The sequence below is a fragment of the Orbilia oligospora genome (genome assembly GCF_000225545.1).
Source record: "Orbilia oligospora ATCC 24927 unplaced genomic scaffold scaffold00169, whole genome shotgun sequence".
Taxonomy (NCBI): Eukaryota; Fungi; Ascomycota; class Orbiliomycetes; order Orbiliales; family Orbiliaceae; genus Orbilia; species Orbilia oligospora.
Window position 1 is genome coordinate 843908 of NW_011645726.1, and position 27048 is coordinate 870955.

At 46.0% G+C, this 27048-nt stretch overlaps 10 protein-coding genes across 10 annotated transcripts; 6 read left to right on the forward strand and 4 right to left on the reverse strand.

Annotated features, from left to right (window-relative positions):
• Positions 1–1662: 1662 nt before the first annotated feature.
• AOL_s00169g248 (uncharacterized protein) lies at positions 1663–2175 on the forward strand (the record flags this gene model as incomplete). The annotated part of the gene is made up of 1 exon (XM_011127605.1): positions 1663–2175. The coding sequence occupies one exon, from the start codon at positions 1663–1665 to the stop codon at positions 2173–2175; it is 513 nt and encodes a 170-aa protein (XP_011125907.1).
• Positions 2176–2457: 282 nt separating this feature from the next.
• Positions 2458–3211, reverse strand: AOL_s00169g249 (uncharacterized protein; the record flags this gene model as incomplete). The annotated part of the gene is made up of 3 exons (XM_011127606.1): positions 2458–2606; positions 2725–2933; positions 3183–3211. 3 exons carry the CDS (start codon positions 3209–3211, stop codon positions 2458–2460), a joined length of 387 nt encoding a protein of 128 aa, XP_011125908.1.
• A 1038-nt stretch (positions 3212–4249) lies between these two features.
• Positions 4250–5361, forward strand: AOL_s00169g250 (uncharacterized protein; the record flags this gene model as incomplete). Its single annotated transcript, XM_011127607.1, has 2 exons — positions 4250–5054; positions 5186–5361. 2 exons carry the CDS (start codon positions 4250–4252, stop codon positions 5359–5361), a joined length of 981 nt encoding a protein of 326 aa, XP_011125909.1.
• Positions 5362–7109: 1748 nt separating this feature from the next.
• Positions 7110–9054, forward strand: AOL_s00169g251 (uncharacterized protein; the record flags this gene model as incomplete). The annotated part of the gene is made up of 3 exons (XM_011127608.1): positions 7110–7185; positions 7276–8691; positions 8765–9054. The coding sequence occupies 3 exons, from the start codon at positions 7110–7112 to the stop codon at positions 9052–9054; spliced, it is 1782 nt and encodes a 593-aa protein (XP_011125910.1).
• Positions 9055–11957: 2903 nt separating this feature from the next.
• AOL_s00169g252 (uncharacterized protein) lies at positions 11958–13226 on the reverse strand (the record flags this gene model as incomplete). The annotated part of the gene is made up of 6 exons (XM_011127609.1): positions 11958–12220; positions 12287–12578; positions 12636–12717; positions 12787–13001; positions 13064–13134; positions 13193–13226. The coding sequence occupies 6 exons, from the start codon at positions 13224–13226 to the stop codon at positions 11958–11960; spliced, it is 957 nt and encodes a 318-aa protein (XP_011125911.1).
• Positions 13227–13696: 470 nt separating this feature from the next.
• Positions 13697–15984, forward strand: AOL_s00169g253 (uncharacterized protein; the record flags this gene model as incomplete). Its single annotated transcript, XM_011127610.1, has 3 exons — positions 13697–13727; positions 13820–13977; positions 14077–15984. 3 exons carry the CDS (start codon positions 13697–13699, stop codon positions 15982–15984), a joined length of 2097 nt encoding a protein of 698 aa, XP_011125912.1.
• Positions 15985–16623: 639 nt separating this feature from the next.
• Positions 16624–17601, forward strand: AOL_s00169g254 (uncharacterized protein; the record flags this gene model as incomplete). The annotated part of the gene is made up of 1 exon (XM_011127611.1): positions 16624–17601. The coding sequence occupies one exon, from the start codon at positions 16624–16626 to the stop codon at positions 17599–17601; it is 978 nt and encodes a 325-aa protein (XP_011125913.1).
• A 3719-nt stretch (positions 17602–21320) lies between these two features.
• On the reverse strand, positions 21321–22359 carry AOL_s00169g255 (uncharacterized protein; the record flags this gene model as incomplete). The annotated part of the gene is made up of 2 exons (XM_011127612.1): positions 21321–21902; positions 21964–22359. 2 exons carry the CDS (start codon positions 22357–22359, stop codon positions 21321–21323), a joined length of 978 nt encoding a protein of 325 aa, XP_011125914.1.
• Positions 22360–23260: 901 nt separating this feature from the next.
• AOL_s00169g256 (uncharacterized protein) lies at positions 23261–23770 on the reverse strand (the record flags this gene model as incomplete). The annotated part of the gene is made up of 2 exons (XM_011127613.1): positions 23261–23520; positions 23623–23770. 2 exons carry the CDS (start codon positions 23768–23770, stop codon positions 23261–23263), a joined length of 408 nt encoding a protein of 135 aa, XP_011125915.1.
• A 1995-nt stretch (positions 23771–25765) lies between these two features.
• Positions 25766–26370, forward strand: AOL_s00169g257 (uncharacterized protein; the record flags this gene model as incomplete). Its single annotated transcript, XM_011127614.1, has 2 exons — positions 25766–26170; positions 26245–26370. 2 exons carry the CDS (start codon positions 25766–25768, stop codon positions 26368–26370), a joined length of 531 nt encoding a protein of 176 aa, XP_011125916.1.
• Between the last annotated feature and the right edge of the window lie 678 nt (positions 26371–27048).

Genomic DNA, 27048 nt, shown 5'->3' on the forward strand with positions numbered 1-27048 from the left:
TCGCTAGTTTATTTTAATTCGATCCAGTCCTTGGGCATTAACTTAGTTCGGAGGAACGTGCAGGCAACTTTTGAGCTCGGGATCAGACTTACTTTAGAGCGCGAGCGTATCACCGGTGCACCCCGATATCGTCCTGCTTCAATGGCGAATGATTCTATTAATCTTGTCACTACAAAAAATTGTTCTTCTAGGTCTAGGTACGAGACAACAAATTTTTGGAATCGGAAGAAGATTGATCAATTGGGGACGCACTTTTTGCGGTCGCGGTCGTCGGCATCGCTTGCCTGCTTTGCATTTTGACATTTGCTGACCCTGAGATCAATGCACGTGGGTACGCGCCAAGAAAGGCCCAAATTATCGAAACGCTTGCGTCACCAATAGGACGTTTGGACGACACCACAACCATTCTGTAGCATTGATGGTGGTAGCTGAATGTAAAATGATATGATAATAGGATATGATAACAGGATATGATAACAGGATATAACAACATTTAACGTTTACAGTACATGATGTGATATCAGAAAATCCTGATTATCATGGTATATACCGGTATGTGGAGTGTTGTTAGCATTCGTTCGCGCAGCAGTTTTTGTAGAAGTTCGTGGTCAAGCGCGATTACCCGGTGGGCGAGGTGCAGGCTGGGATCACTAATCTCCAACATGTGCGCACAGAGCCCTCGGTTCAGGGCCTTTTGTGAAGGATTCAGTTATAAAGTGCTCCGGTAATTCAGTTGACCAAGGGCAGATTCGAAGCAACCTTGGGTTCTATAAGGGCAAAATTAGGAGATAAATTTATGATATTTTAATTATTAAGCGTATGAGCATGCATGCATGTTCGAACATTCGCTTTATGTCATGAGTTATTAGTTAGCAAGCGACGAAAGCTTCGCTTGCCATCATTATAGCTTAAGCTCCAGGGCGTAGATCGATAGATTTTTATACATATTACATGACGTCGACCTTGGACGAACAAGACTAGGACTTCAGGAGTTAATAATACCACCAAATTGAAGTGTAACAGACTGAGGCGTGATGATGGGAAACATCGAGATTCGTCTCTACTCTATGTATATATATATATATACAGATATTGCGTACTACCTATATATTGGTCACCCGCAATATATATTAATACCAAAAGTCGAGCTTGGGTGGCAGTGCAGGTTGTGGGTCTAGGTGTCTGTGGGATTGCTGAAAATTAAGACAGCTTTGCAAATTTGTCGACCTTAGCGATATTATAATAATCCGGGCTTTGCAATCCAATTTAGCTGTCGCTCAGCCATTCTTCGAAGGGGCGCGTTTATGTGGGTAGATCGATTTGCGGGCTTATATTATCGTCATCATAGTATTCCCTAAACAGGACGGCTAAGTTCAACAGCGAAGGAATATCCGAGCTATTGCTCGCAAAGTGCGACTTTGCTGGCTCTTCTATTATTAAGTTTCCGATTCTTTTCAACGTTGATTTAGCTAGGATCGAAATGATTGGGAAATATGGAAACGGGCCGCGGGCCATGATGAAATCCCGAAAGGTATAAAGGTCGGCAGATGCTCTCGATTCAAATTAAATCTGCGTCCTTACCGGTGTCTTCAGTGGCTAGGGATATAGCACTCATAGTTACGCCGAAGCTTTAAAGTTCATCCATAATTTAATATTCCCAAGATGGTCGTCCTGTCCTCCCTCATTGCTGCTCTTCCTCTCTCACTGGGGGCTATTGGATCTCCCGTCGATACCGCCGACTCGAAACATGCGCTCGCAAAAAGAGACGCAACAGAAGTCATTTACCTTACCGCCATCGCCCTCCCACCACCCAGCGTTCCCTACTGGCTTGGTGTTCTAGCCTACTACCCTACTTCCGCTCTTGGATGGTCGGGCGCCGAACCTAGAAATAGTGATGAAGCCATCGGTCCCTCCGGCGGCACAAGCATCTGGCGAACATGGCCAACCCCTTGTAGCGGCAATACGCATTATGAAGTTTTCTTCCCTTCCGGTATAACCTTTCAGTTCGATCTTAACTTCGGGGCTAATAACGCCGCCGTCGGCGCAGTTGTTGGGGGTGGGTGGAATGGGTTTAATGCGTTTACTTGTAGGAGAGATAATGGGAGGTTATTGTATACGGTTGCGACGACTCCAGTATCCGAAGTCCAGGCTTTGATCAACTGTACAAGGGTGTAAGAGTGGCTTAAGAGTTATGGGCGCACATGTTGGATTTAAATAGCACTCATTATATTAGATACATGTAGAATTAGAATATCTGCAGTGTGTATACTAGGCAATTGACACCAACTAAACGTACGGGCCGGATACCAGGTTGGAAATTTTCAAGCTATATCATTGAGTCTTGTCTCATACCCAAACCTGGAAGATTGAGTCTGAAGTTTTGACGTTTGGATGTTATTATATGAATCAAATCTTTGCAGGTACTCTTTTGCGGCCACGACCCTTAGGCTTTGATAGTCATCCAGAGCAGTGAGCGAGTGTTTCGGACAAGAGAGTCTGTTTGTCTCCTCCCTTTTCAATGATTATAACATTATCCCCGTGGATACGGCGGCCCGGGACTACACTGACCCCAGATATATTTGGAGTATTGAAGACGAGGAAACGTGCTAAATGTATATCACTGAATCAGAATTCCATCTTAAACTATTAGGCCCACGGGTTTGGGAGCAGTATCAAGGAGATAAAATAGGCAGATGTCACAATTGCCCTTGGCTTCAAGCTTACGGTATGCCTTAATACTATAGTCTGCGCGAAATTTCCTGCCAAGGTCCGATTCCTTATCCACTCGGAAAAACTCTATGTGTTTATGATTGTCATGCAGGAACTGTTCTTCGAAGAATGGGGCAATGTCGTCGCAATACCCGCATTCTGTCCAGAAAAGGAATACAGCTATGGGTTTTCCATGCGCTAGTTTCGCTTGGAAATCTTCGTACCTAATATGTGCCGAGAGAATATGATTAGTTATATCAAATTTCAAGAAAATTTTATAATGTATATGGTATATGAAGCTAGAGGTTTTAAATCCGCGAGCTCATGCATATGAAGCCTCGGTCGGAGAAGCCAACAGAGTGGTATTATTGGGCTGCCTCCGCTTTGGGTGGCTTAGTTTGGGGCCAGGCCTCCGATTGTTGCCTGATGAATGCAACCTATCATTCGGTCCGGCGCGGAATATACCCACATACGTTGTGACTTCTTCGGTTTTCATGGGCATTGTGGCGGACAAAAAAGTTTTCTTGCTAGGATCTTTAGCGGTGGCAATATCTTGATCTACGCGGGAGATTTAGGGAAATCTTTGGAGGCAGTTTAGAGATGAGATATGATGAGGGGTTAAAGATCGAGACCACCGAGCGCGAGCGCGACAATGCCCTGGATATCAGCTTACATGCACAAATTGCACAGCTTGGAGGCCTAACCCCGCGCCCGAGGCTCTAAGGTCCGTGTAAAAGCGGAAAAGAACTGGAGCGTTTGTCCCCTCAACACGCTGTGTTGAGACATCGTTGTATTTTATGCGTTGCAACACATGGTCTTTTTGGGCAGCGCAGATCCAACCGGATCAAGCAATACCAAGCGACGCCGCCGAGCAGGGATCTCTGGAACATTAAAGCTTGTTAACGTGCGGGAAATCATGACGTCAGCTGAGAACCGGTACCATCGACGGCACTTTTCTCGTCAAGCGCCAACCTTCCGCCTCGTTCGGTTCGATCGCTTTTATATTTCATCTAGGAGGCTTCCAGGTTTGTGGTTTTGGCTATTTCATTATCTTTCCTCTGTCCTCATTTGCTTGCTAGTTCCTTACGATCTTCGTTGTGTACTGTACACTAACATAATTGCACCCACATTTGCAACTATAAAGCTGTAATACAGTGGGTGTATAGATAGAGCTATAGAATATTGTTGAACCGACATTGTGCCGATATCGCATAGTTTGACAAGGCTTGAAAGGCTTCGCAGAGGCTATTCAGTTTCCTCCACTGTATATCGGTGGCATTCATCATCACGCCGGCTTACAAAAAACCCTTCACAAAAACTTGACCGATTAGGGAATTTGGGCCGCTGGTGAGATCGCTTGGCTTTTGCTTCTGAGCGAACATTTTCGCCACGTGGGAACGACACTCGCTTCGACTGAGAGACAGCAAAAAGAAGGCTGTCAACTAACCCATCTCATTCTGATCGGAAGAATTCGGATAGTCGAGCGCGACTTGTCAAAGGAAAAAGGATCCCAGGCCGTTTTCCTATCTCATTGGTTATCATGACGTCTAGATCTAATAATCCCCTTGGCCCACCAGCCAATATCGACCCGAAGAGCTTACCTGCATTGCAGAAATATCCCTTTGGCAAGATCGAGCCTAATTCACCCAAGTATTTCTTGTCATGCATGCTCGGTGGAATTGTCGCTTGTGGCCCGACCCACACTTTCGTCACACCCCTTGATCTCGTCAAGACGAGACGACAGGTTGATTCGAAGCTCTACAAATCAAATGTCCAAGGGTGGAAATTGATATATGCAAAGGAAGGGATTAGAGGGGTTTTCACGGGTTGGTCTCCGACTCTTGTCGGATACTCCTTCCAAGGATTTGGAAAATATGGATTCTATGAGATCTTCAAGCATATCTATGGGGATAATATTTTCCCTGGGATGAATCGCACAGTCGTTTATCTTGGCGCTTCTGCGTCTGCTGAATTCATCGCTGATATCCTACTATGCCCATTCGAGGCGTTGAAAGTCAAGATGCAGACCACTGTCCCGCCATATGCAAAAAATCTGCGACAGGCGTGGGCAAAGACTACTGCCGAAGGTGGGATGGCAAAACTTTATGCTGGAATTGTTCCATTGTGGGGACGGCAAATCCCCTATACGATGTGCAAGTTCGCCACTTTTGAAGAGACTGTCAACTTGATTTACAAGAAAGGTTTGAGCGGCAGGAAGGAAGATTATGGCAAGTTGGTCCAGACTGGAGTCAGCTTTTTGGGGGGCTACATTGCTGGCGTGGCATGTGCCGTAGTGTCGCATCCAGCCGATGTTATGGTCTCCAAGTTGAACTCGGAACGGAAAGGTAAGCGCAATCGCTTTGTTCCCCGGATTTCGACTTTTATTTTTTCACGGAAAATTCTTTCTACCCTCCTTTCTCTAAGACAAAAAAAAAAAAGAAGAAGAATAAGAAGTGGCTAATAGATTTGATTATAGCTTCTGAATCTGCGGCAAGGGCGATGACCCGAATTTATGGCAACATTGGATTTAGTGGGCTCTGGAACGGACTCCCAGTAAGAATTGTTATGATTGGAACCTTAACTGCGTTCCAGTGGTTGATCTACGACTCATTCAAAGTGTACCTGGGTTTACCAACAACGGGAGGTCATTGATTGCGGTCGAACGAAGGGGTAGAGAATAGGCCACGAGGTCTTGGCCGTTAGAAAAGACGATGAACACGTGCTATAAGCGTGGGGATTGAATTGAATTGATGAATTAATTGTCAGAGCTTTTATGTTTTTCTTTCCTTTTTTGAGTTTGTTTTTCCGATAATTATTAGTGAGGGAAATGCTTATGTATTCGTTGTTAAAGCGTTGGGAACCGTGTTCAGTGGTGTTTTAGTCATTGAAGTAGAAGCACCTTCGCTAATCCGACGGCGCCAAGAAGGTGGGAATGGAACTCGCTACAGCCAATAAGCATTTGTGACAGACGCACGATGTCTGGACCTTGAGAGGCGAGTTCAGCGTGAGGATTCCATTTAGAGGCCTTTTTTTTTCCACATAATGCAGTTTCTGGCGAGGCGCAGGTGGGCTTACATGTACCTGCGGAGGACTATCGAATTGTCTGAGAACAGAGACGAAAGGAACCCAGTGTGGTGGTTAGGCTGCTGCCAAAAGCAGCTTGCCTAAGACATCTTTTAAAAACAGACTTTTTGCAAATAAGTTCGGTGGACTGTCAGAAATGTCGAAAAGCAGACGACGCTAGAAGGAACTTTGCTAGCCTGGGAACCAAGCACCGAATCAAAGAGAGTCTTTCACGCACGCGAGCGATCACAGATAACGGGAGCCTGACAGACTAGGCAGGTGGCCGCGTGGGGAGAGGACCGAGAAGACCAAGCAAAATGAAGCAAAACGAAGCAAATTGCCATTACGAACAAGCATCGAATCTTGACTTGGCTGCATTGTAGTATCAGAAGCAGAAAATTCTGAAATTTTTCCTGAAGGAGGGGCCACAGGGATGTAATAACGCCATGGAATTGGATCTGGACGCCTGCGAAACCATCGAAGCGAACGACGACGACGTTTCATTTCCACACGTGTGTTGACGTTGGATTTTGATTGGATCGCTTAGCCATAAGAATTCATACATCCGAGGGCACCGAACCCCCCACATCCCGTCAGGCAGCTACCCGATCGCGCCAAGCTGGCGCCAAGCTCGTCGTACAGATATCCGCCAAGACCGTGGTAACCACCAATGGAGCAGTTCGCCGATGCGTTGCTAGCATTGCCATTGCCATTGCCCTCTGATCTGAAATCGGGTACCAGCGCGAGAGGGAGGAGTGGTTCTAATGCATGGTCTTGTTCTAGTCGGTGACAGTGGTGAGGTTTCAGCCGCCCAATAGGTAGCGACATGTACATGAGGTTTAGGTTCGTTGACTTTTTTTATGCTAATCCGATATGAGGGAGATCCCGCAATATGTCCATAACCAGTACTTTTTTTGACACAGACTTGACTTGTATATTGCTTTTGTTTTCACATGTGGCCTCGTGCAGCTGCATATGGGGAACTACCTATAGTACTGACTTACTTACTTACATGTATGTAATGTATGTTCGAAAGGCTACCTGCTACCTGACTGGGGGAGGCTGGGCCAGGGTCCGACTTTCGTTCTTTCCGAACACCGGCTGCCTCGACCTGTTCCCTGGCCCTTTGTTCCTGGTTCTGGTTGTCAGCCAATATATACGACCACATTCTTGGTATCGATTTATCAGACACCCTCTGAAGATATATAAGAAGAACAGGTCGGGCTCATCCTGTATCACTTTCTTCTCCCCAGAGCAAAGCAGTCTTCTCGAAGAACAATCCAATACCATCTAGAATCTTGCACATTGGAAGCATATTCCAATCTCAATAATTCAAGATGCTCGACCAATTTACCTACATCTTTGTTATCGGCACATTCTTTGCCTTCCTCGACGCCTTCAATAACGGTGCCAGTAAGTATCTCTTTTAAGAATGCAAATTCAATGCATTTTTCTGGTTCCTTTCTTGGTAATACTTGATACTTACTCGATATTGAATCATAGACGATGTTGCCAACGCTTGGGCCACCTCAGTTTCTTCCCGTTCGGTAACATACCGACAGGCCATGGTTCTCGGTACTGTTTTCGAAATCGTTGGTGCTATCGCTGTCGGTGCTAGAACCGCAGATACTATCAAGAACGGCATTATTCCAAACTCTGCCTTCCGTGGTGATGCCGGTGTTCAGATGCTTGCCTTCACTTGCGCTCTTGCTGGTGCTTCCTCCTGGGTCATGTGGTGTACTCGACACTCCGCTCACGTCTCCTCTACCTACTCTCTTATCTCTGCTGTCGCTGGTGTCGGTGTCGCCACCGTCGGTGCCAAACAGGTCCAGTGGGGTTGGAACAACGGAAAGGGTCTCGGTGCTATCTTCGCTGGTCTCCTCATGGCTCCATCCATCGCTGCTGCCTTTGGTGCTACCATCTTCATGCTTATCAAGGTCATCGTCCATCTCCGAAAGAACCCAGCTCCATGGGCTGTCTGGTCCGCCCCCATGTTTTTCTTGATCTCTGGTACCATCTGTACTCTTTCCGTCGTCTACAAGGGTTCCCCAAAGCTTGGTCTCAACAAGAAGCCAGCGTGGTATATCGCCTCTGTTACTCTCGGAACTGGTTTCGGTCTCTGCCTTTTCTCTGCCCTCTTCTTCGTCCCATACCTCCACGCCAAGATCATCAAGAAGGATTACACTCTTAAGCCATGGATGGTTATCTACGGTCCTCTCTTGTTCAGCCGCCCAGCCCCACCTGATGCTGAAGTCGCCAAGGTCCCAGATTACGCCGTTGTCCAGCACCAAGAATTCGAAGAGACCCCAGAAGCCAGCGCTCACGGTTCCGTCAACGAATCCAACACCGAAGTCAACGAGAAGAACCTCGTCAAAAATGAAGTCAAGCAACTCACCTACAAAGAACTTGTCGAACAGGCCGAAGAGCGAATGAACTCCAGACTCAGAAAGAAGCGCGGTCCTCTCGGCTGGGCTATGCGAACTCTCCACGAAAACCCAATGGGCGACGGAAAGATTTACGAACTTGCCAACATGAAGATTGCCCTCAAGCGTATCCCCGCCATTCTTGTTGCCGGTGCCCTCTACGGTGTTAACTACGATATCCACGCTGCCCAGACCGGTGTTGAAGGTACTCCAGATGGTGCCCGTATGAAGCGCGTCTACGACAATGCCACCAAGTACCCCAATGAGACCGAACACACTTTCTCCTTCATCCAGATCATCACTGCCTGCACTGCCTCCTTCGCTCACGGTGCCAACGATATTGGTAACGCTGTCGGCCCATGGGCTGTTATCTACGCTGCCTGGACTACCGGTGACGCCCAAGCCGCCAAGGCTCCAGTTCCAATCTGGCAAATCGCTGTTGTCGCCATCGTTCTCTGCTTGGGTCTCGCCCTTTACGGATACAACATCATGAGAGGTAAGTTTACTGCAAATTCACTAAAATCTCACAATTTTGAAAAAACAAATACTAACATTCCTTACAACAATAGTCATGGGCAACAAGATCACATACCATTCTCCATCCCGAGGCTGCTCCATGGAAATGGGTGCCGCTATCACCGTCCTTCTCTTCTCTCAATACTCTCTCCCAGTCTCCACCTCCATGTGTATCACTGGCGCCACCGTTGGTGTCGGTCTTTGCAATGGTACCCTCAAGGCTGTTAACTTCCAGCGAGTCTCCCTCCTTGTGATCTCCTGGATTGCTACCATTCCAGTTGCTGGTACCCTTGCTGGTGTTATCATGGGAATTGTTCTTAACGCTCCTCACTTCGCCACTTAAGTGATTGGCTGAGGTGTTGCTTTTTTGTATTGACTTTTGTACTTGGATTTTTAATGTTTTCACAACTGGTGAAGCTCACATGAAGCTGCTAGAATGAGCGGTTGGTTTAATTGTCTAGTTCTTTTTGCATATATAAAATTATAGTATATAATTACTTCTGCATCTAACGAATCGATGTCACGGTCATGAAATGATCCTTTGACAACATTTCTATTCTGCAATCACTTTTTCTCACGGTATTAATTTTCTAAACGGTAAAACCTTTTGGTATAAACACTGGTGTTTGTCGCTACTTCGTAGTTCAAGTCCCAATTCTAGCTAGGTTCAGTTGTTTTCTCTACGAACCTGTCCCTGCTAAGGTGGGTCGCCCTTGGCACTCGCCCCTCCCAATCGCCGGAGCCGGCCGCATAATTCAACCCGAAGACGGCAGGTTGTCGTGTGAGACAACGGTAAATGGGAAAACTCCAAGAGTATCCCAAGATAATCCCAAGATAATCCCAAGATCCAGTCCCAAGAGACACCAAAGGTTATATTTCCAAGATTCCTATCACCGGGGCCCTAATTAGGTTGTTTGTGTGTTCATGTTAGCTTGTTTTCTCTCGAAAAAGCTTTTTTGTGAAAGTCTTTTGCAAATTCGGGAGGTGCGGTAGATGAACCGGTGTTTGGGGTTTCTGTCATTTTCTCGCATTCCAGATTTGGTCCCCGGCCAGGCCAGCTGGGAGGGGCTTGGAGAAAACGTGCACGTTTCGAGCGATCTGGTTGGAAGGTTAAGCTTTTTACTTCCTTGTGCGACGTTTTATAGACTGCCGGATGATTGTGAGATCTAGTTTATTTTATGTAAATTTATCATCTTCGTGCTATTTTTCCTTCTTTGAGCATGAGTATCTCCGCCTCGCCTGTGTCAGAGTCGGCGTGTGAAGGGCCTCTTTGACGGTTAATGTGGGGAACCAATGAAAGGGCGGGTAAAGTTGTGTCGGACGACACCCCCAAAATTTTTGACCTTTTGAACGTTGTCCTGCAGCCCACCAGCGACGGAAGAATAGAAAAGTGGATCCCTCATGCCCCTGTCAAGCTAGAATATTCAACTCCAAAGGACACTAACATGAAACCTGCATCACGCAAGCGAGGGGTATTTTAGCTGCAGAATTGTGGATATTCCAAGCCATTTAACAAGAAAAGCTGAGAAAAACTCCCAAGAGAATTTCGGAATGGCGTTGTTGTCCACATGTTATGTTATCTATCTGGAGCTCGTTTGATGGAGAAAGAATGCACCACACAAAAAGTTGTTGAGGGGCGAGTCGTCATCGTTGGTCTGAGATTGCATTGGAGTTTCGGTGAGCGCGCGAGCGCACCAATTTTTTTGCTTCGGAGTGCGGGGTTGGGTATGTTTGCAGATTCTTTTTTCAAGAAAAGGTGTCTTGGAAATTTGCTTGGAAGCTTCTCTTGTTATCGTGTCCGATCGATAACGAACGCGAATTTGATGCTTTGATGGGGGCTGAGCATGAGCTCGGTGGAGCTTGGACTATGGAATTTCCCTTGCGATAGATACTAACTTACCATTTGGGCCGGAACGGTCGAATGGAAGGTGCCGTCTTCTTTCCCTCCTACTACATACTGCTCGCTATTGAGTTTATTACAGACTTACTTTCGCGGCTTATGTGATGTTACCTGCGATATTGTGGAATGTGATGCAAAGCGAATCTCACTTGGATGGGCCGGGTTGTATGTGTGTCATGTTGTGTGTAACCGGCTTCAAGGGTCATCTGAACGTATGTAAGGCATTTTGGAAGGAAGTGATACTACATATGTACTATGTAAGTAGGTATTTGAAGCGATTTGAGGGGTATTCCCTGAGGAAATTTGAAATTGCCGGAAGCTTAAAACTTGGAGTGATACATCCAGGGAGGCTTATTTGCATTCTTGTACCTTTTCTTGATTCTATTCTGTGGGATGATTGTCTCGTGAAGGTTTGTGTCGTCTCTCTCTTTCTCTTGGTGAGTTATGATATCCAGGGGTCTGATTTTGAGAATTGCGGGCGGGAATTATAGATGGTGGTTTTAGCCAATTGCGATTGGCGTGGAGAGACCTTCCCCTGTTGATGTTATCAGCCCAGCTTGTAGCGCTCTAACCCCAACCAAACCGAACCCCAGTCCCGTTGGCATTGACCATGACCATGTCCTAAATCAGAGTCAAAAAGCGGATAGATAATATTAGAATATGATATCAGTCGGGTTTGGTCGGGATGAAGAATCAATAGACTGGGGGGGAGCTATCTGATCAGATGCATGCCGAGGGTGTTTGAGTTGACTTGGTCTCGTTCCCAGAGTTGACTTGTGGGTCGAATTTTGGGACATGTAGTTCCTAGATAGGATTCCGGAACGGAATTATTTACCAATTCATATGGGGCGTCGCTTTTGATACCCTTATAGAGGGGTCGAAGCATGTGTCATGGAAAAGTAGGTAACTGTGTTCGTGGGTTTGTAGGGCTCTGTCGAGTCTTGTGCTTTCTTACCCTCTTCAGACAAGGGAGGTCGGATACTGACGGTTGGAATTCGGGGATCTTTGGGACGGTGTTTTGAAATCAATTAAGCAGTGCTATTGCTCCGATCGGGCTAGCTTGCCGTCTACAGTGCGCACGTGGGCGCGTGGTAGGTTTTAAGCTTATCTGAAGGTTTCGTATGTACTACGTAGACCAAGTGGATGGTTCTAGGTCGTCTTGTTTCGTTTCTAGGGTACCCTGGATTGAATTGCATCAAGTGCTTGTGGCTAGGCTAACTAGAGTAGGTTCGAACTACATGACTAAAAGGATGACAGAATTTGGAGATGTTTGCTCTCTTTCGCTAGATAAGGAATATCCCACGACATAGATATCGCGAAATAGAATATATCTAAAAGTTGAATCTTCATGCCTTGTCGGTCCAAACGGTGGTGAGAAAGTCCTCGATGGCGTGAAAAGTGTAGTCTGGGAAAATCTCATTCCAATCATCGGAGATATCCCAGGCACCCTTTGTACTGCTGAGTAGAATACCAATTGATACTGCTTTCAGCATGGCAGCAGCTTGGTCATTGGCGACCGCATGGTGAACTGCCTCGAGACTCCATGAAGTGTTGAGGTCGCCGGCTTCGAGGTCTTCGACGCTCACGTAATCAACACTGAAAGGGCGACCTGTACGCAAGACCGTTCAATGCATATTTCATGCTTGCGATGGTGGTTGTGAAGGTGTATAGCTACCTCTTACTCTGTGTCCGATCTCAAGCAACTCTGAAAAGGTGACTTTGTTGCCCATGATGCCTCCGGCAGAAGGCCATTTCCCTTCATACTCGACAGCTTTGGTAACGATGGTAGCGAGGTCTTTGACGGTGGTGAATGTCATGATGGAATCCTCATGGCCATTAACGACTATTGCGCGACGATTTTGGAAGTCAAAGATGGTTTGGAGGGGGTCGACATATTTGGATGTTTTATGCGGGAAGGCGAGGTAGTCTAAAAACAGACCTGGCTGGAATAGGGTGTACTCGAGGACCTTCATTTGCCCTTAGTAGAATACTTTGGATAACAATGGAGGCGTTAGGAGTAGTACCTGTTCTTTGCTGTTAACTTCTTCGAGGTACTCCCTAACCTTTTCCTTACCGTCCCACCACGGCATGTTAACAGTTCCCTTGCTATACATAGATAATGTTATTCTTCGCCTTTCTCCGTTGCCGGTTAGTAGTCAGCACATGCCGACTTACCTTCCATATTCACTCGGCGCAAATCTTTTGACACCAGCGGCGATTGCTGCGTCGATAAGGTTCTTTTGCGATACTTGATCTGTATCTGAAAGGATCTGGATAAATGACAAGAGGGTATGAGTGCCACCAAGAACTTTGGTTAGGCTATCCTTACTACTGTAGTCTACAGCTTTCCAGGATATTTGCGGGGATATTGTGGGCCTCGGTGGAGTATTCTACTGAGATATTAGATTGAATTTCCGCTTGGGAAGCCAGGTTCAGGGCGCAATAGGTTCACCTTTCTACTTAGGATTGTGATATGGTGTTTATATGACTCTATGAGGGCATCAATTATTTCTTGGGAGACCTCTAGATTTGAAAGTTGCTTAGTAGTGGGTAAACGCCAGGGGAGTGATGGTTAACGTACGACCAGAGCCACCGGCTATAGTCACGTTCACCATTTTGTAAATAAAATGGGGTTAATGATTGAACTTATACTATAGCCCTAGAGATCTCGAGACTTTGAATGCGTTAACGATGGCTTTGGTATGAATTGTCAGGCTTATCGAATGTCGTGCAGTTATGATTTGGTTTTAAAATTTTAGGATACGCAAGACCAGAGGCAGGGAGCAATCGACTTTTATAGACATTTCCTCGTAGTATGGGATACCCAAATCCAGTTTATTTAACATCTATAAGCTAGATGAGGTTTGGTGACTTGATAGGATCTAAAACATATTCTAGATTGATACTCTATGCCCGCGATCGCGCGAGAGAAGCCCGCGGGCGAAAGGTCAACACCTCGGACTTGTGGTATTATCTAGTTGGGAAGGCAGCGGTTTAGTACAACGCGTTATGAGATGTGGTATTTTAGATCGGCGTATTCCGCCGCGGCGGAACAGCTGCAGCCGCACGGCCGCGAACTTCCCCAATGTCTTTAGTGAACATAGAGACTCGTATCAGTAAGTCGCGGCATTTGTTGCAATATGCAGAATCAAACTATCCTGCCATTCCTTGTACGTACGATGGAAAACGTATCGAATACCCACAAAAGACGCAAAGTGCGAAAGGGCACGCAAAGCTGCTGGGAGTGCAAACGGCGCAAGACTCGATGTACCTTTGCAACGCCCCGAAATTCCGTTTGTGATGGGTGCAAGAGCCGGAGAACTAGATGCATTGGTCAGGAGTATGAGGACGAGGCATCACAGGAGTGTATAGCTGAGGCTGACCGGCCTGCTTGTGAGGAATTTTCTATTAGTGGAATGCCCTGCCGGCAGGGTGATGGTGTGAGTGAATATATCCCCTATTTAGGCGAGTGTTCCTGCTGACCAGGGGGATCTTCGAAAGCACGATAATATGAAGAAAGCAGCATATAATATCAGGCCAGAATGTGATACATCTGCTTCCGCCGCGGTTGGACCAAGATTGGACATTGAGAATACAGATTTCTATGGCATATCCCGCGCCATGATACTAGAATGGCCGAGTAAATCTGACCTGGATCTGATACTCTGTTCCCAGGTCGCAATATCTGCATTACTTCATGGTCTGATTTGCCGGCCTTATGCAGAATTGTTTCGTGGGGACATACCTTCGGCGCAAGATGTGTTGCAACCACCTCATGAGGGTCTGCATCCAGTTCTTGTGGCTAGGAAGTTGTTATTACTGGCGACCTTCTTGCAAAGTATTCCAACATCAGCTGTCGACGGGCTCAACGATATGAGCGCAGATTATCGAGTCGTCATGTTGAGTGTGTTTAAAGCCGCTACAAGGCTTGTAACAACGAACGAGGAGCTTATCACAACACTTGAAGGGATTGAGTGTGTGATGATGGAAAGCATGTTCTTGAATAACGCTGGGAATCTCCGTCGTGCTTGGCTCGCAAATCGCAGAGCCATGAATATGGCTCAGGTTATGGGACTTCATATTGATGCGACATCGGCAGTTGCTGTGCTGGAGAAAGGCACTCGCGACCGGATTGACCCAAGATATATGTGGTTCCGGTTGGTCGTTTCCGATCGTTATCTATCACTGATGCTTGGGCTTCCACAGGGTATGATGAAGAGCTCTTTTGCTGAGCCGAAGATGCTTGAAGGGTGTACACCCCTGGAACGGATGGAGCGAATGGAGTCAGTCGCTGCAAGTCTCGTACTACAGCGTAGCAGTCAAGAGCGAATTGACCTTGCCTCAACTTATAAAATCGATAAAATGATGCGAGATGCGGCAGCTCTAATGCCCCCACAGTGGTGGCTGGCAGACACGAAGTTGGCAGCTATTTCTGACGATAGTGGCCGGGCGCTCGAGGAATCAGTTCGTCTAACTGCTCAATTCGCACACCACCATCTTTTGGTCCAACTGCACCTCCCATACATACTCCTCCGATCCTCCCGAGAGCTTAGTTATGACTATAACAAGATGGTTGCTGCAAACTCGAGCCGCGAGGTTTTGGTACGGTTTATAACTTATCGCAGCTCTAGTTCTACTCCTGCCTATTGTCGAGGGATCGACTTTATATCTTTCATTGCGAGCACAACTCTTTGTCTCGCACACATGCAAGCCTTGTCGGGTCCGCAAGTGCGAGATGTTGGAACTATGTTCAATACATTCCAATCCCTCCAGCATCAAAGGCTGAGCGACCGTGGGTTACTTGAACGTACCCTTGAAGTTATGGAAACGATGGCGTCTGAGAATGATGATCTTGTTGCGGGGAAGATTGTGAGAATTCTTAGGCCACTGTTAGATATTGAGAGTAATTCCTTGAAAGGGGGTTGCTATCATATTACTGTATCCACGGAAACTCTAACAGAGTCTGAGGTGGTAAGCAATGTTGGTGAGGGCGTGAGTAGAGTTTGGATCCAGATACCACATTTTGGGACTATCCGGATTGAGCATTGTCCCCCCTCGATGGGAGAGGCGGGCCCAGGTTCGTGGATATCGACTACTGTCGATAGTAGTCTGTCTGTTCTCAATGAACCAAGGTTTATGACTATGGGCGATGATGAAACCCACCCGCATTCGCAAGCAGTACCATCATTCCCTGAGGTGACGGGGGAGCTAGATTCGAATAGAACATCGATGAATTCTGGTGTATTAATCAACTCAAGAGAAAATCACCTCCTACCGGTTCCGTCCCCAGATCTTGATGATTGGGTGCTTCAAGGCGTAGATATGGCATTGTTCAATAGTCTTACTGCCGGAGACTTTGAATTCGCTTTATGAGTCGTGGCGGAGGGTCTAAAATCTCGTCAATATTCTTTTACATGATGGAGATTCTACTGAAAAATTATGAAATAGGTATATATTCAGCGAAACTTTTGCGCGTCTAGAATGGAGTTGTTGTCGCTTGGAAACAAAATTCAAGAATATTCGCATCGTATGGACATGTACATAGGACTAGGTTTACAGGACTTGGTGACAAAAACATTCAAACTTTAGAGTTCCCGACTAAACAAACGTACGCTGCTCATTTTAATTTACACCCATTATACAGGGGATATCTTCGAGGCCTTCCAAAACTCTCTTCTCCCTCTAGCTCCTAACTATATGACAAGATAACACATAGTTAGTATCCCCGAATTTAGTGTTGCAGTGTTTCGGTGCCAAGTCTTTTGAGCCAAGATCCTCATAGCCGGGACACACGGACCCGGTGCCGCAGCTGCGCCACGTTGCTTCAGTCATGATCAACGACCGCGACCTAGTCGACCTAAACTCTTCAATATTATATAGATAGGTACACACACTCCTCCTGTTCATTCTCGTTCTTGCTTGTTACAAGAGTATCAAATTCCGAACTCGAGTGATACATACACGCAAATTAAACGCTGAAGCGACACCCGGCGGAGATTGAAACCGACTACAATGGAACCAGAAGCGCTAGCAACAGCGGGTTCAAGTCAGTCGACACCCACGAATCAAAACGCTTGGAAAGATCCAGTGGAAACCTTTACTCTAAAAGATGGAAGAATCTTAGGTTACGCCAGATATGGGGCGCAAACTGATCCCAAAACTCTTCCTATCTTCTACCTGAACGGAACCCCTGGCTGCCATCTTGAAGCTTTGCTCGTCGACCAAGTGGCGGAACGTCTCGGGATTCCGGTCATATCAACAGACCGCCCCGGATTTGGTCGGTCCACCTTTCATGTGGGCCGTACTCTACTGTCATGGCCGCAGGATATCATCGAGCTTGCTGACTACCTTGATATCCCGAAGTTCGGAGTCCTTGGTCTATCGGGCGGCGGGCCTTACGCATTAGCATGTGTCCATGCTATACCACGGGAGCGCCTTGTTGCGGCAACAGTCGTGTCAGGAATATATCCAGTTTCTTTGGGTACCGCTGGGATGATGTGGCAAACTCGTCTGCTCCTCTGGGTCGCTAGTTATTCAACGTGGTTGGTCGAGAAGTTGATAGGTATGACGATGGGAAGGGTGACACACACTGAGATAAAGGACTTGATTAAGATGATGGAAGCCCAAGCTGCGATGCTACCCCAGCCTGAGATAGATAAAGAGTGCATGAAAAAAATTGCGAAGGACGATATCCTCATTGGGGCTTATATTGGGTCAATGAAGGAGGCGTTGCGGCCAGGGGCCAAAGGCGCCGCATGGGAATTTGGGTTATTTTCTACCGATTGGGGTTTTAAGCTTGAGGATTTGGATTCAAGTCGACTAGAAATATGGCATGGTGGCCTTGACGTTAATGTCCCGGTTGGAATGCCCGATAAAGCCTCCCCGCTGTTACCAAATGCTCCATATCAACGGATGGACGTGGATGGCCATGTTAGTGTCATAATGCGGCACACGGAAGATATTCTATCGAATCTCATCCGCAGGTTTTAAATTTTTGCATTTTTTTTTTAGCGCACCAGGAGTAATTTACTAATCTCGAATTAAACAATGATCTTCCAGCGAGCGCGCGAGGCAAATTTGATAGTCCACAGTTTTGTTACACATTTCGTACAGACCTCCGCTTAGTATCTAATAATGTAGCCAGACAGGCCAGAAAGAAAGTTTTATGGATTGGTTGTAACATAATTTTAGACGTTCGAGCGCACTCTATAGATCTATCGTAGAAGGAGGTGAAATCGAAAATTGAAATTTGGTATACCCTAGGATACAACCGCTATCCAGATGTCTGCTTCGCATTGAAACTCTATCGAAATATCGTTAATAATATCCCTGATATTCTAGTATACTTGATAGCCTCGGTGTCAGGGATTATGGAAGACGTAGTATCAACGAGTCCGTTTCAGGCTCTTTCTCGCTTTAACCCTTTCTTTTCTCTTTTTGCCACTTGAACAAAGTATTACTTGACCCAACCCGAATTTTGGCTTTTCACTTCCCTCATCGGATTTACGAGGTCTTTCGCGGTCTAATGAAGCGCTCGAGGATACTAAATTATCATAAGACTCGGCAGAATCGGCTTTGGACTAGAAAGAGAAAGAGCTGCGCGTTAATATTTCCTCCAGTGCTACATTGATAGACTGGGATTGGGATCTGGTGCGCCGGTTGCTGCTAGCCATGGCCGCAAGGTAGGAGCTAGAGCCATGATAGGATATAGTTAATAGCAAAATACCATTTTTGAGTTTGATTTATGGGATATAAGAACCATGCAAATTTGGCGGAGGTGCAATTACACGTCGAGTTAGCCTTGGATATATATAGACGTGTAGAGGAAAGTAGAACACAACTTGAAAGTCGATAGATTGGTTTAAATATATCATCGAGGTCTGGTTCGGAAGCCTGGCGTTCTACAAAATATTCGATACTAAGTTACTAGGTTTCCAGGTCTGAGTATGAACAAGCTACCAGGCGACAACCTCGAACAGGGCCGCTGACAAGCCCGACGATGGGACAGCCCGAAAATGGTGTATATAAGCATTTACTCTCCCCCGCAGTTGAGGAGTCTGGCGACGAGACAACTCTCCCCTTGCCTGGCCAGTTGGTCTTGAGGCTGGAGAAATTATATTGCGAAGTCTTTGAAGGTTTGTTAGTTTGAATCGAAGGTAACCGCAGTACTGTTGCAAAACCCCTTGAAAACTGTTCACAATTGCAGATATATGTAAATCCGAAATGATAGACAGCGTTGTCCAGCCTCGTTTCCTCGATATTTTAGCTAATTGTTTTTATCTATCGATTCGGATTTGACTGTTAGAGCCTCAAAGTTTCGACGAGGCAAATACCCTATAGCCGAGATCAAAGTCTTGGAGTCACGCATCCGCGACTGATGTACAGTTACCGATAGCGAGCCCATAGTATATGACCGAATGAGAGATAAGTACTTTCATGCGTCATCTCCTATGCAACCACCCCGAAGGGGTGCATGTGGGCTCTAAGTACTAGTTGGGGCATTCGATTTGGCTAAAAAGCTCCAATTAACGCTATAGCATGACCATGATGTTGTCGCCACTCTCAGCCCTCTCCGTATTTGGTAAACTAGATAATTTGACAATGGTGCTTGGCTGGCCTAGCAGCTTTTTAGCCGAGCCTAAAACTAAACGGCTAGTTAGCATAATCAAGCTTTGATTGCCAGCATGATCATTCATACTTCTCCATTGTAAGTAAGAAATTGGCCATTCCAAAAGGGAACATAAAAAAATCTCGGCAAAAAAGAGATTGAATATATGACCAGTAGGCGATTTGAACGCCTAGCCTTTCGATTACCATCAATTTCGGAAATTGTCTGGAGTCGAACGCGCTACCGTTGCGCCAACCAGTCTTGATTTGTCAAAAATCTGCGTTTGGATATGTCCCTAGACATCTACCCATTGTCTTGCCATCTCCAGATATTCAGCGCACTGGGTCATTCTTAAGGCCGGTGTTGTGTTAGAGGTGCTCAGGACCGGATTAAACGTTCGACCGAGATGCTGGATCATGTTGTATAACTGGCGGTATGACCTGCTCGTTGGTTCCTCAAGCAGATAGTTCACCGAATATTATCGCGGGTTCCGATGATGCTGCCTAGCCTTGAATCGATTTTGCCCGTGGTATATGTATCCCATCATAACTTGCATGCATTTTTTGCTTCTAGGTGAGCTTTCTAAGGTTGGGGATTTTGGTTAAACTGCAGTATTTGGTTCAAGAGATAGGTTTTCGTTGTATTTAGGCTGGAATATTAATATATTCCATTTCCATATTTGACTGATGCAATGTCCATCACACCTAGCTTTGCGTTGTATCCTCGAAGCTGATATTTTAGACGATCGTCATAACGTTATCAAGCCTAGCTAGGCCGATGAGGGCCATGTAGAACCTGCATGCAACTACAATGACTACCTTCTCTGCGACTCTGTACGCATATGCATGTCGCTCTGTGCTTTGTCTGGCAACCATAGTTGTTGTCATTCGCAGCCGCAAGCCCATGGACTTGGACACCCTTTTAGAGATAATTTTCAATTTCAAGGATCAGATATTGGGAAGTTTGTTCTAGAACTTTAGTTTCATAGTGTTATGTTTAAAGAATTAAGCGGCCTCCGAGTCAACTGGGTTGTTACACAGGCAGCCTTGAGGTCATATAACTTCTTGCATGCATGGTGCAACCTTGTAAAGAAAACTATATGAGCCCTGAAAGGCTGGAGCCAGGGATTAGCTTCGTATCAGCACCCCCCAAGCGCAGGCTGGTTTTGGAATTAGATCGGCTTCCACCCGAATGACCGTGTAGCACTGTCGCCGTTGTGTTCCCGGTTCTAGTTAACGAGACTAGATCTGGTGCACTATGATAGAGGATCTGCTAATAAAATTGGAGTCCGCAACTTAAGCTAGTTTTTTTTTTAATTGCTAAGTTGGGTTCCTTTTAGGTTCCTTTATATATATAATTATATCAGAGAGCTTTTGCGCCCAAGGCCGAGTAAACGTAAATAAACAGTAAACACGTGAAGCAATCCACTTCATTCGCTCAGAACCGCCATTGCCAAGACGTCTAGACTTGATACGCAACCAACTTGTTATGTTACACACACCCAACAGGGATTTTCCTTAAATTTGGTAACTTTGGTAATTCTGTTTGAACAGACTGTAGCTAGACGATATCGATCGGACGATTAAAATATCGCCAGTTCATTACAAAATCGAGTGTACTGTAGCACTCCAATCATCTTAGCTTAGGAATCTAAGAACGGGCCGGTCTCGTACCCAGAGGTAGCGGTACTAGTACTCCGATGAAAAATGATCACAATATTACATATTACCCCGTTAATCCTATTTTTTTCTGATTATTGTAATTAATCATTAATATTAACTAAGCTGTTGTACCGTTGTGCAAGTGTTGCCAACTTAATTACTTGACAGGGGTGTCCAATTTTGGTCCATCGATGTGCAACTAGCTTAAACATAAATGAAATGAAATGTTATCGGGTGTGTAGCCTAAAACGTCGGCGTTCAGAAAGCCTGGAGAAGGAGAGCAAAAAATACAGCCACGAGGCTGATCTCCTTTCCCAAATTCGCAGCACCCGTGTAGGCCGGTGGTGGAGTTGGGTGGGTAGTGAGAACCGGATCGACCGTCCGGGAGCCAGAAGTTATCTCATGAGAGGAGCTCTCAGGGGGGACATCTGTGGATGATATTATTGTAGTTGAGTCTTCAGCCGGAGTAGTTGGATAATATAAAGTGCCGTGTGATATAATGAGAGTTGTATTTGGATGGTGGGACCCATGGTAGTCTCCCCGGCTGTTGGGGTTGTATTACTGTACGGGATGGTTCGACGAGTAGTTTCGGTGACACATGTCGTCGTGGATGGAGTGTGTGAAGGTTGTGGCTCATGTGTGGTATATGATTTGTGAGTGGTCGTAGAATCTGAGGCCGGAGGGCTCGTGGTACCTGAGGTAGTACTTGAGGTTTGAGAACTTCTTTGACTCGTCGCCGTCGCCGCCGTTGTTGATGAGTGGGATGTTGAGTTAGAGCTCGAGTCTGTCGGCGTCGTTGTCAGCGTCGTTGTTGTTGTCGTTGGTGAAATGCTCGTAGTTGTGGGAGTGGTGGAGGCGGCGGTGGTGTTTGGAGTCGTTGTTGGGGAGGTGGTAGTGCTAGCTGTAGTGGTTACAGGAGTGGTTGTGCTTGTGGGATATGCGCTCCACGAAATCATCGAGTCGTTATCGCAAGTGTCGTCTGGAACGGCAGGGCCTCCTGCGACAAATTTTACAGCTGCGCACTATCCACTGTTAGTCCGATTCCTTGGTAAACAACTGCAATTGAGGCTCCTGGATTCTTACCTGGTGTAAGAGGCCATCGGGCGCCTCCTGGATGATCTGTACAACAGCATCTTGCCCGATCCAAGCCTCAATACCAGGCACCTCTGGAAGACAAAATTCTGCAATGCCAGTTTGGTGAATTCTGGGGAAAACATCAACCCAATTGGTAACGTCACTTAGCAGAGCCGCCCGAAATGTCCAGCTCACGTTCAAGTGAGTCGTTATAAGAGCAATAGGGTATCCTAGAACCGACCATTCGGTAACACCTGCACTTCGGTCAGTCGGATCAAATCCACCGCATGGGGCTTCTGTAAGTGTCAGGTCATCAAAGCCAATGGCGATAGGCGTTTCGAGAAAAAAATGTGCGCCAGTTAACGAAGCCAGACCGACAAGCTTGAGGAAATGTGAAGATAACATTTTGAGTGATGTGTCTATAGAGAGCACTATTTAAAAAGATTGTGGCTGGAAGGTGATCCAAACGAGAGGAAGTTTAACCTGTAGAGAAACGGTTTTAGTTTTCCCTGCATGCACTGTCTACACTGTTTTATCAATTGGATCCGGGGCGCTGTATATATACTATATAAACAAGAACGCGGCTATCTTATCATGAGTTCAGCTGTAAAGCCGTGTATGAAAATGAATTGGTGGATCATTTACGTACATAGCCTTACCGTTTGTCTCACACACTGAGAGCATTGGAAGGAAATACTACCTGTAGCCAATCCCAGATGCTCATTTTCGTTCCCCATCATATGTGAGACGCGATATTAACAATTGATAAGTGCATGGCCATGAGCATGCAGACACGAATGCTGTCTATCGCTCTCTGTGGCGTGTTGAAATTGTTGGAGGCTGCAGCTAGCTAGCCCAAAAAATCTGCTCAAACAGACGCATAATGCACCGTGCCCGTGTGGGGGAACAACCATTGACACGCACAACCCAAGAATCACGATGTTGTATTATATTAGCAGACCGCGATTAAATCTTATCCGTTCCCTTGTCTTATTCTCTTCTTGGTTGACTGGGGTCATAATTACCCATGTCTCATAACTAGCGGTACGACTTCGTATATCCTTGGCTATGCGGAGTTGCTCTAGCTAGCCAATAGATTGATGTTTGATCGTGAAAAACAAATATACATTATTAATATTCTTCAGTACATGTTATAACGCTAAGATTGATTCAACCTACGTATACTATATACTACCTGAGCTACAGCACGGTTCTCAAAAGATCATGCCAGATCGTACCTATCTCCCAAGACGGAATATATTATTTAGTGGGAAATCCACGAATTCGTTCTTCTTCTTTTATAGCGCTATCTAGAAAGTTGATTGTATTTACGGTTGATATTTTTACTTGTTACAGTTAAGCCCTTCTTAGCTTCCAAGTTTGGGTACCGGACATCCTTCTTAGAACCAGATCGTCGATTTATACTCGAGTGCATCCTGAATATTGCCAATGCCGTAGATAACACTACACCCAAACAGCATTCGTAGCAGGCGACGTTGAATTTCTGCATTGCATCGTAGTATAACTTGTATATGGCCCGCCAGTGACGAATTTGATTGCAGCGCACTAAGGATGATAAAACGAAGCGGCGACGCAACCGCGTTGATCAGTAAATTGCACAGATCTAGAGGAATAGATATGCCTTCGCATTGGATCTCGAGAATATACCTGGTAAAGGGTCCCATCTGATGCATGTTGGATGACCTGCAATACGGCGTCCTGGCCTGCCCAAGCAGCAACACCTGGGATCTGAGGCTCGCAGAAGTACGGGTAACCGCCGGAAGTCACTTGGCATGTTGGAGTAAGGGACACCCATGTTGTCGGAGCGCTCAATAGCGCCGCTCTGAACTCATAGGTGACACCATTATGGGTGCTTGTAATACCAACTGGGAATCCGTTTACCGTAAAGTTGGTGACAACGGGACGGGCAGTTGCAGAGAAACCGCCGCACGGAGCTGTAGCTTGCAGGGTGTCATCGTAGCCAATATAGGTAGGGATCTTGAGGAAGAAATGGGCGAAGGCGAAGTATGGAGAAAAGAAGGTGAGAAGGAGAAAGGATAGCTGATGGAAGCGCATCTTTTGGGAGTTGTCGATAACGATATCACAATGTTTGTAAGAAATATTTCTGGGCTCTTGAGCTAGGTATCGGGGTCCATAGAGGGAATTCTCGATGGCGTAGGTGAGCAAGCCGGCCTAATATAGTTTTATCTATTAGTGTACTTGTTGCTAGTATATTATGTGAATACATCGAGATGTAGTTCCTAGCTGCAGCGCGCAAGGTAAGTAGCGACTGACCCATCCACGCCGGCGCCGAACAGGGACGTCATAGGCAAGAAGTTTCTAATCTGCTAAGCTAAGGGAAACCCGAAGATACCAGACGCAGGTAGGGGTCTTAGCAGAAAAGAATAGTTTGCAGGAATATTTCTTTTACGAAATTGTGTTTTCGAGAGCTCAGGCTGAATTCGAACTATGCTGCGGGGTAGTTGTCATCTGGAACTGCTCCTGACGGCCAACCATCACGCCCTCATGACATGCACCCATGCCAGATGTAGCATACATGCATGGATGCTTGTGCCGCTGTGGACCAGATAGAAACTAGTTCGCCAAATGTGTATCTTCATTGGGCCACGAACGCTTTTGATAGACGCCGATTATTCACTCATCATCTCCTGCCTGTCCACAGCAGCTGCAGCTATTAGCTGATATAGTTCCCCACTGCACTCTCTATCCGGATGGCATTGAAGTCATATAACTAACTCAAACTAGCTAACTACCCTTCATATATATATTAAAAAGAAAAGATTTCAGATAGTGGTTTTGAAGCTAGCTAGTCGTTCTACTATACATCCCAATATTCCTCACGGAATGAAGCGATTCGGAACTGCATCTATGCACTCAAATAAACTCATTTGGTTCTGATGTTCCAGGGGATAGCGAGGAGTATTTGCGGGGCGAGGCCCCGCATATCGATTGACCGGGTTTTAGTTGGGCCCTAGTCGTATTACTTCTATGCACCCGCCAGATACATTTCCCTAAGCTAAGCTTGCTATGAAAATAAGACTAGGGAGAAATACACACGCGCCATATTCTAACAGGTGCCATATAAGTTAAAAAAACAAAAAAAGGAAAAGAAAACGAAAACGAAAAGACAAGGATGCTCATGACAATTCGTAGAATGGTTCAAGTGCACGATAGCACAATAGCTGTTCGCTTGGATCCGAGCCGGCTCTTCAAATCTAATTAATATTTCGGGAGATGATATATCTTCATTGCGAAGCGTGTAGAAAACTCTTCCACAGCTACCCTAAGAGTGATCTCTTGATTCACAAATATATAGGGATCATGATCGTGATTTGTAGACGCACAATAACCTATAACTTGGGAGAAGGAATCACAAAGCAGACCTAAACTGTGCGAACTGTGCAGGGGCGCAATTGCATTCAAAAATTCTCGTTAGAGAGTCCACAGCGGAATGTGAAGCAAGTGCCTGCAGGGTTTGTGAAGAATTGAGTTCGTTTTTGGTGCACATTGAACAAGGGCGCTAGAGCAACGACGACCGGCATTGGTAAGGAACAAGGGCGCTGCCAGACCCGGAGAAGCGATCTTTGTCTATCGCGAACTTGGTTTTATGCCATTCTAAGTACTGTACTCAACTCAGCGATATAAGCCAATTTTTGACAAGTGTATATAAGGTCTCGTCTCCTTCCTCTGGGAACATCAATATATTTATATTCAACAAGGAACCAGCAGTCTCCAAGTCCATCTCACATACGCTAATATTTCAAGGGCGATATTTTACACCATTTTCGAAATGAACCTCAAGAGCCTCCTCCTATTCAGCCTTCTCGGCGTCTCTTCCGCCCATTTCATTCTTGAGGTCCCGACCTCTATCGGATTCGACGACGAATTCGCAGACATTGGTCCATGTGGTGGCTTCGACCAGACCAATAGAGCTGGTCTCACGCAAACCAAGTGGCCTAAGAAAGGCGGCCCGATTGGTGTCGTTAGCACCCACTCTACGGCTGTCTGGGAATTCCGAGCCTCTGTCGTTCCCTTCAATAACAGATGGGTCAACTTGTCGCCAAACATCACCCAGACTGCTGGTCTTGGAAGCATCTGCTTTTCCAATATCCCAGGGCCCAACAATCCATTATGGTACGGCCGCAAGGGCGTCATTCAAATTATCCAGCACGGACACCACGGTGCCCTCTATCAGGTATATTCCCGAGATTGTTAGGTTATGCTCCATCCTAAATTGCAATTCTAACATTTATCTCTTCCTGTCTACAGTGTGCCCTTGTTAAGTTCAAGCCATGGGGTCCCGCAATTACCGTCAACACAGAGACCTGTTTTAACGACACCGGAATCGCTCTTCAGTGGGGTAATCCCGAGCATGAGCATGAACATGAGCATTAAACTATAACCTACATCTAATTAGCCGGTTACTGTTTTACCATTGGGATGGAATATAAAGCCCGACATCTTCAGGATAATGTAAATTAATCCAAAATATATAATATGCCAAACCTACTAGCATCCACCTACTTAAGTAGGTCTCTGTCAATGAAAATATCGCTCGATAATGAATCTGATAAAAGCTGAACCTCTGCCTTAACAACGCACTAATATTGTTCAATTGTAAAGTCTTTCTGCAGAATTCATACATAAAACACAGCCATGGCGCCAGTTAAACACCAACCATAAATTTCAGTCGGGTTCAAATATCCGCCGCGATTCCAATGAGTATAATTAATCTGCGAATATGTTGAATACAACCAGCTTTCCGAATTGGTGTGGTCCCTGAAACCGAAATGATTTACAGGGGTCCCAACAAAGTTGGCTGTATATGATGAATATCTCTTGATCAGTTAGACGGTCAGTGCACCGGCCCGCAGATATAGCAGGGTCCGCCACCTGGGTCCCCGTCTAATAAAAGGCTTCCTGTGCGCGAGAATTTGAGCGCATACTATGCTATAAGGGCACTCAACTACTAGCCGCACGCTCGCTTTTATCCTCCTTGTATTTCGCTACACATGCATATTCTATAGGTCCAGGGACCACCCGCGCCCGATCCTCGGAATCATGTAGTCCCTC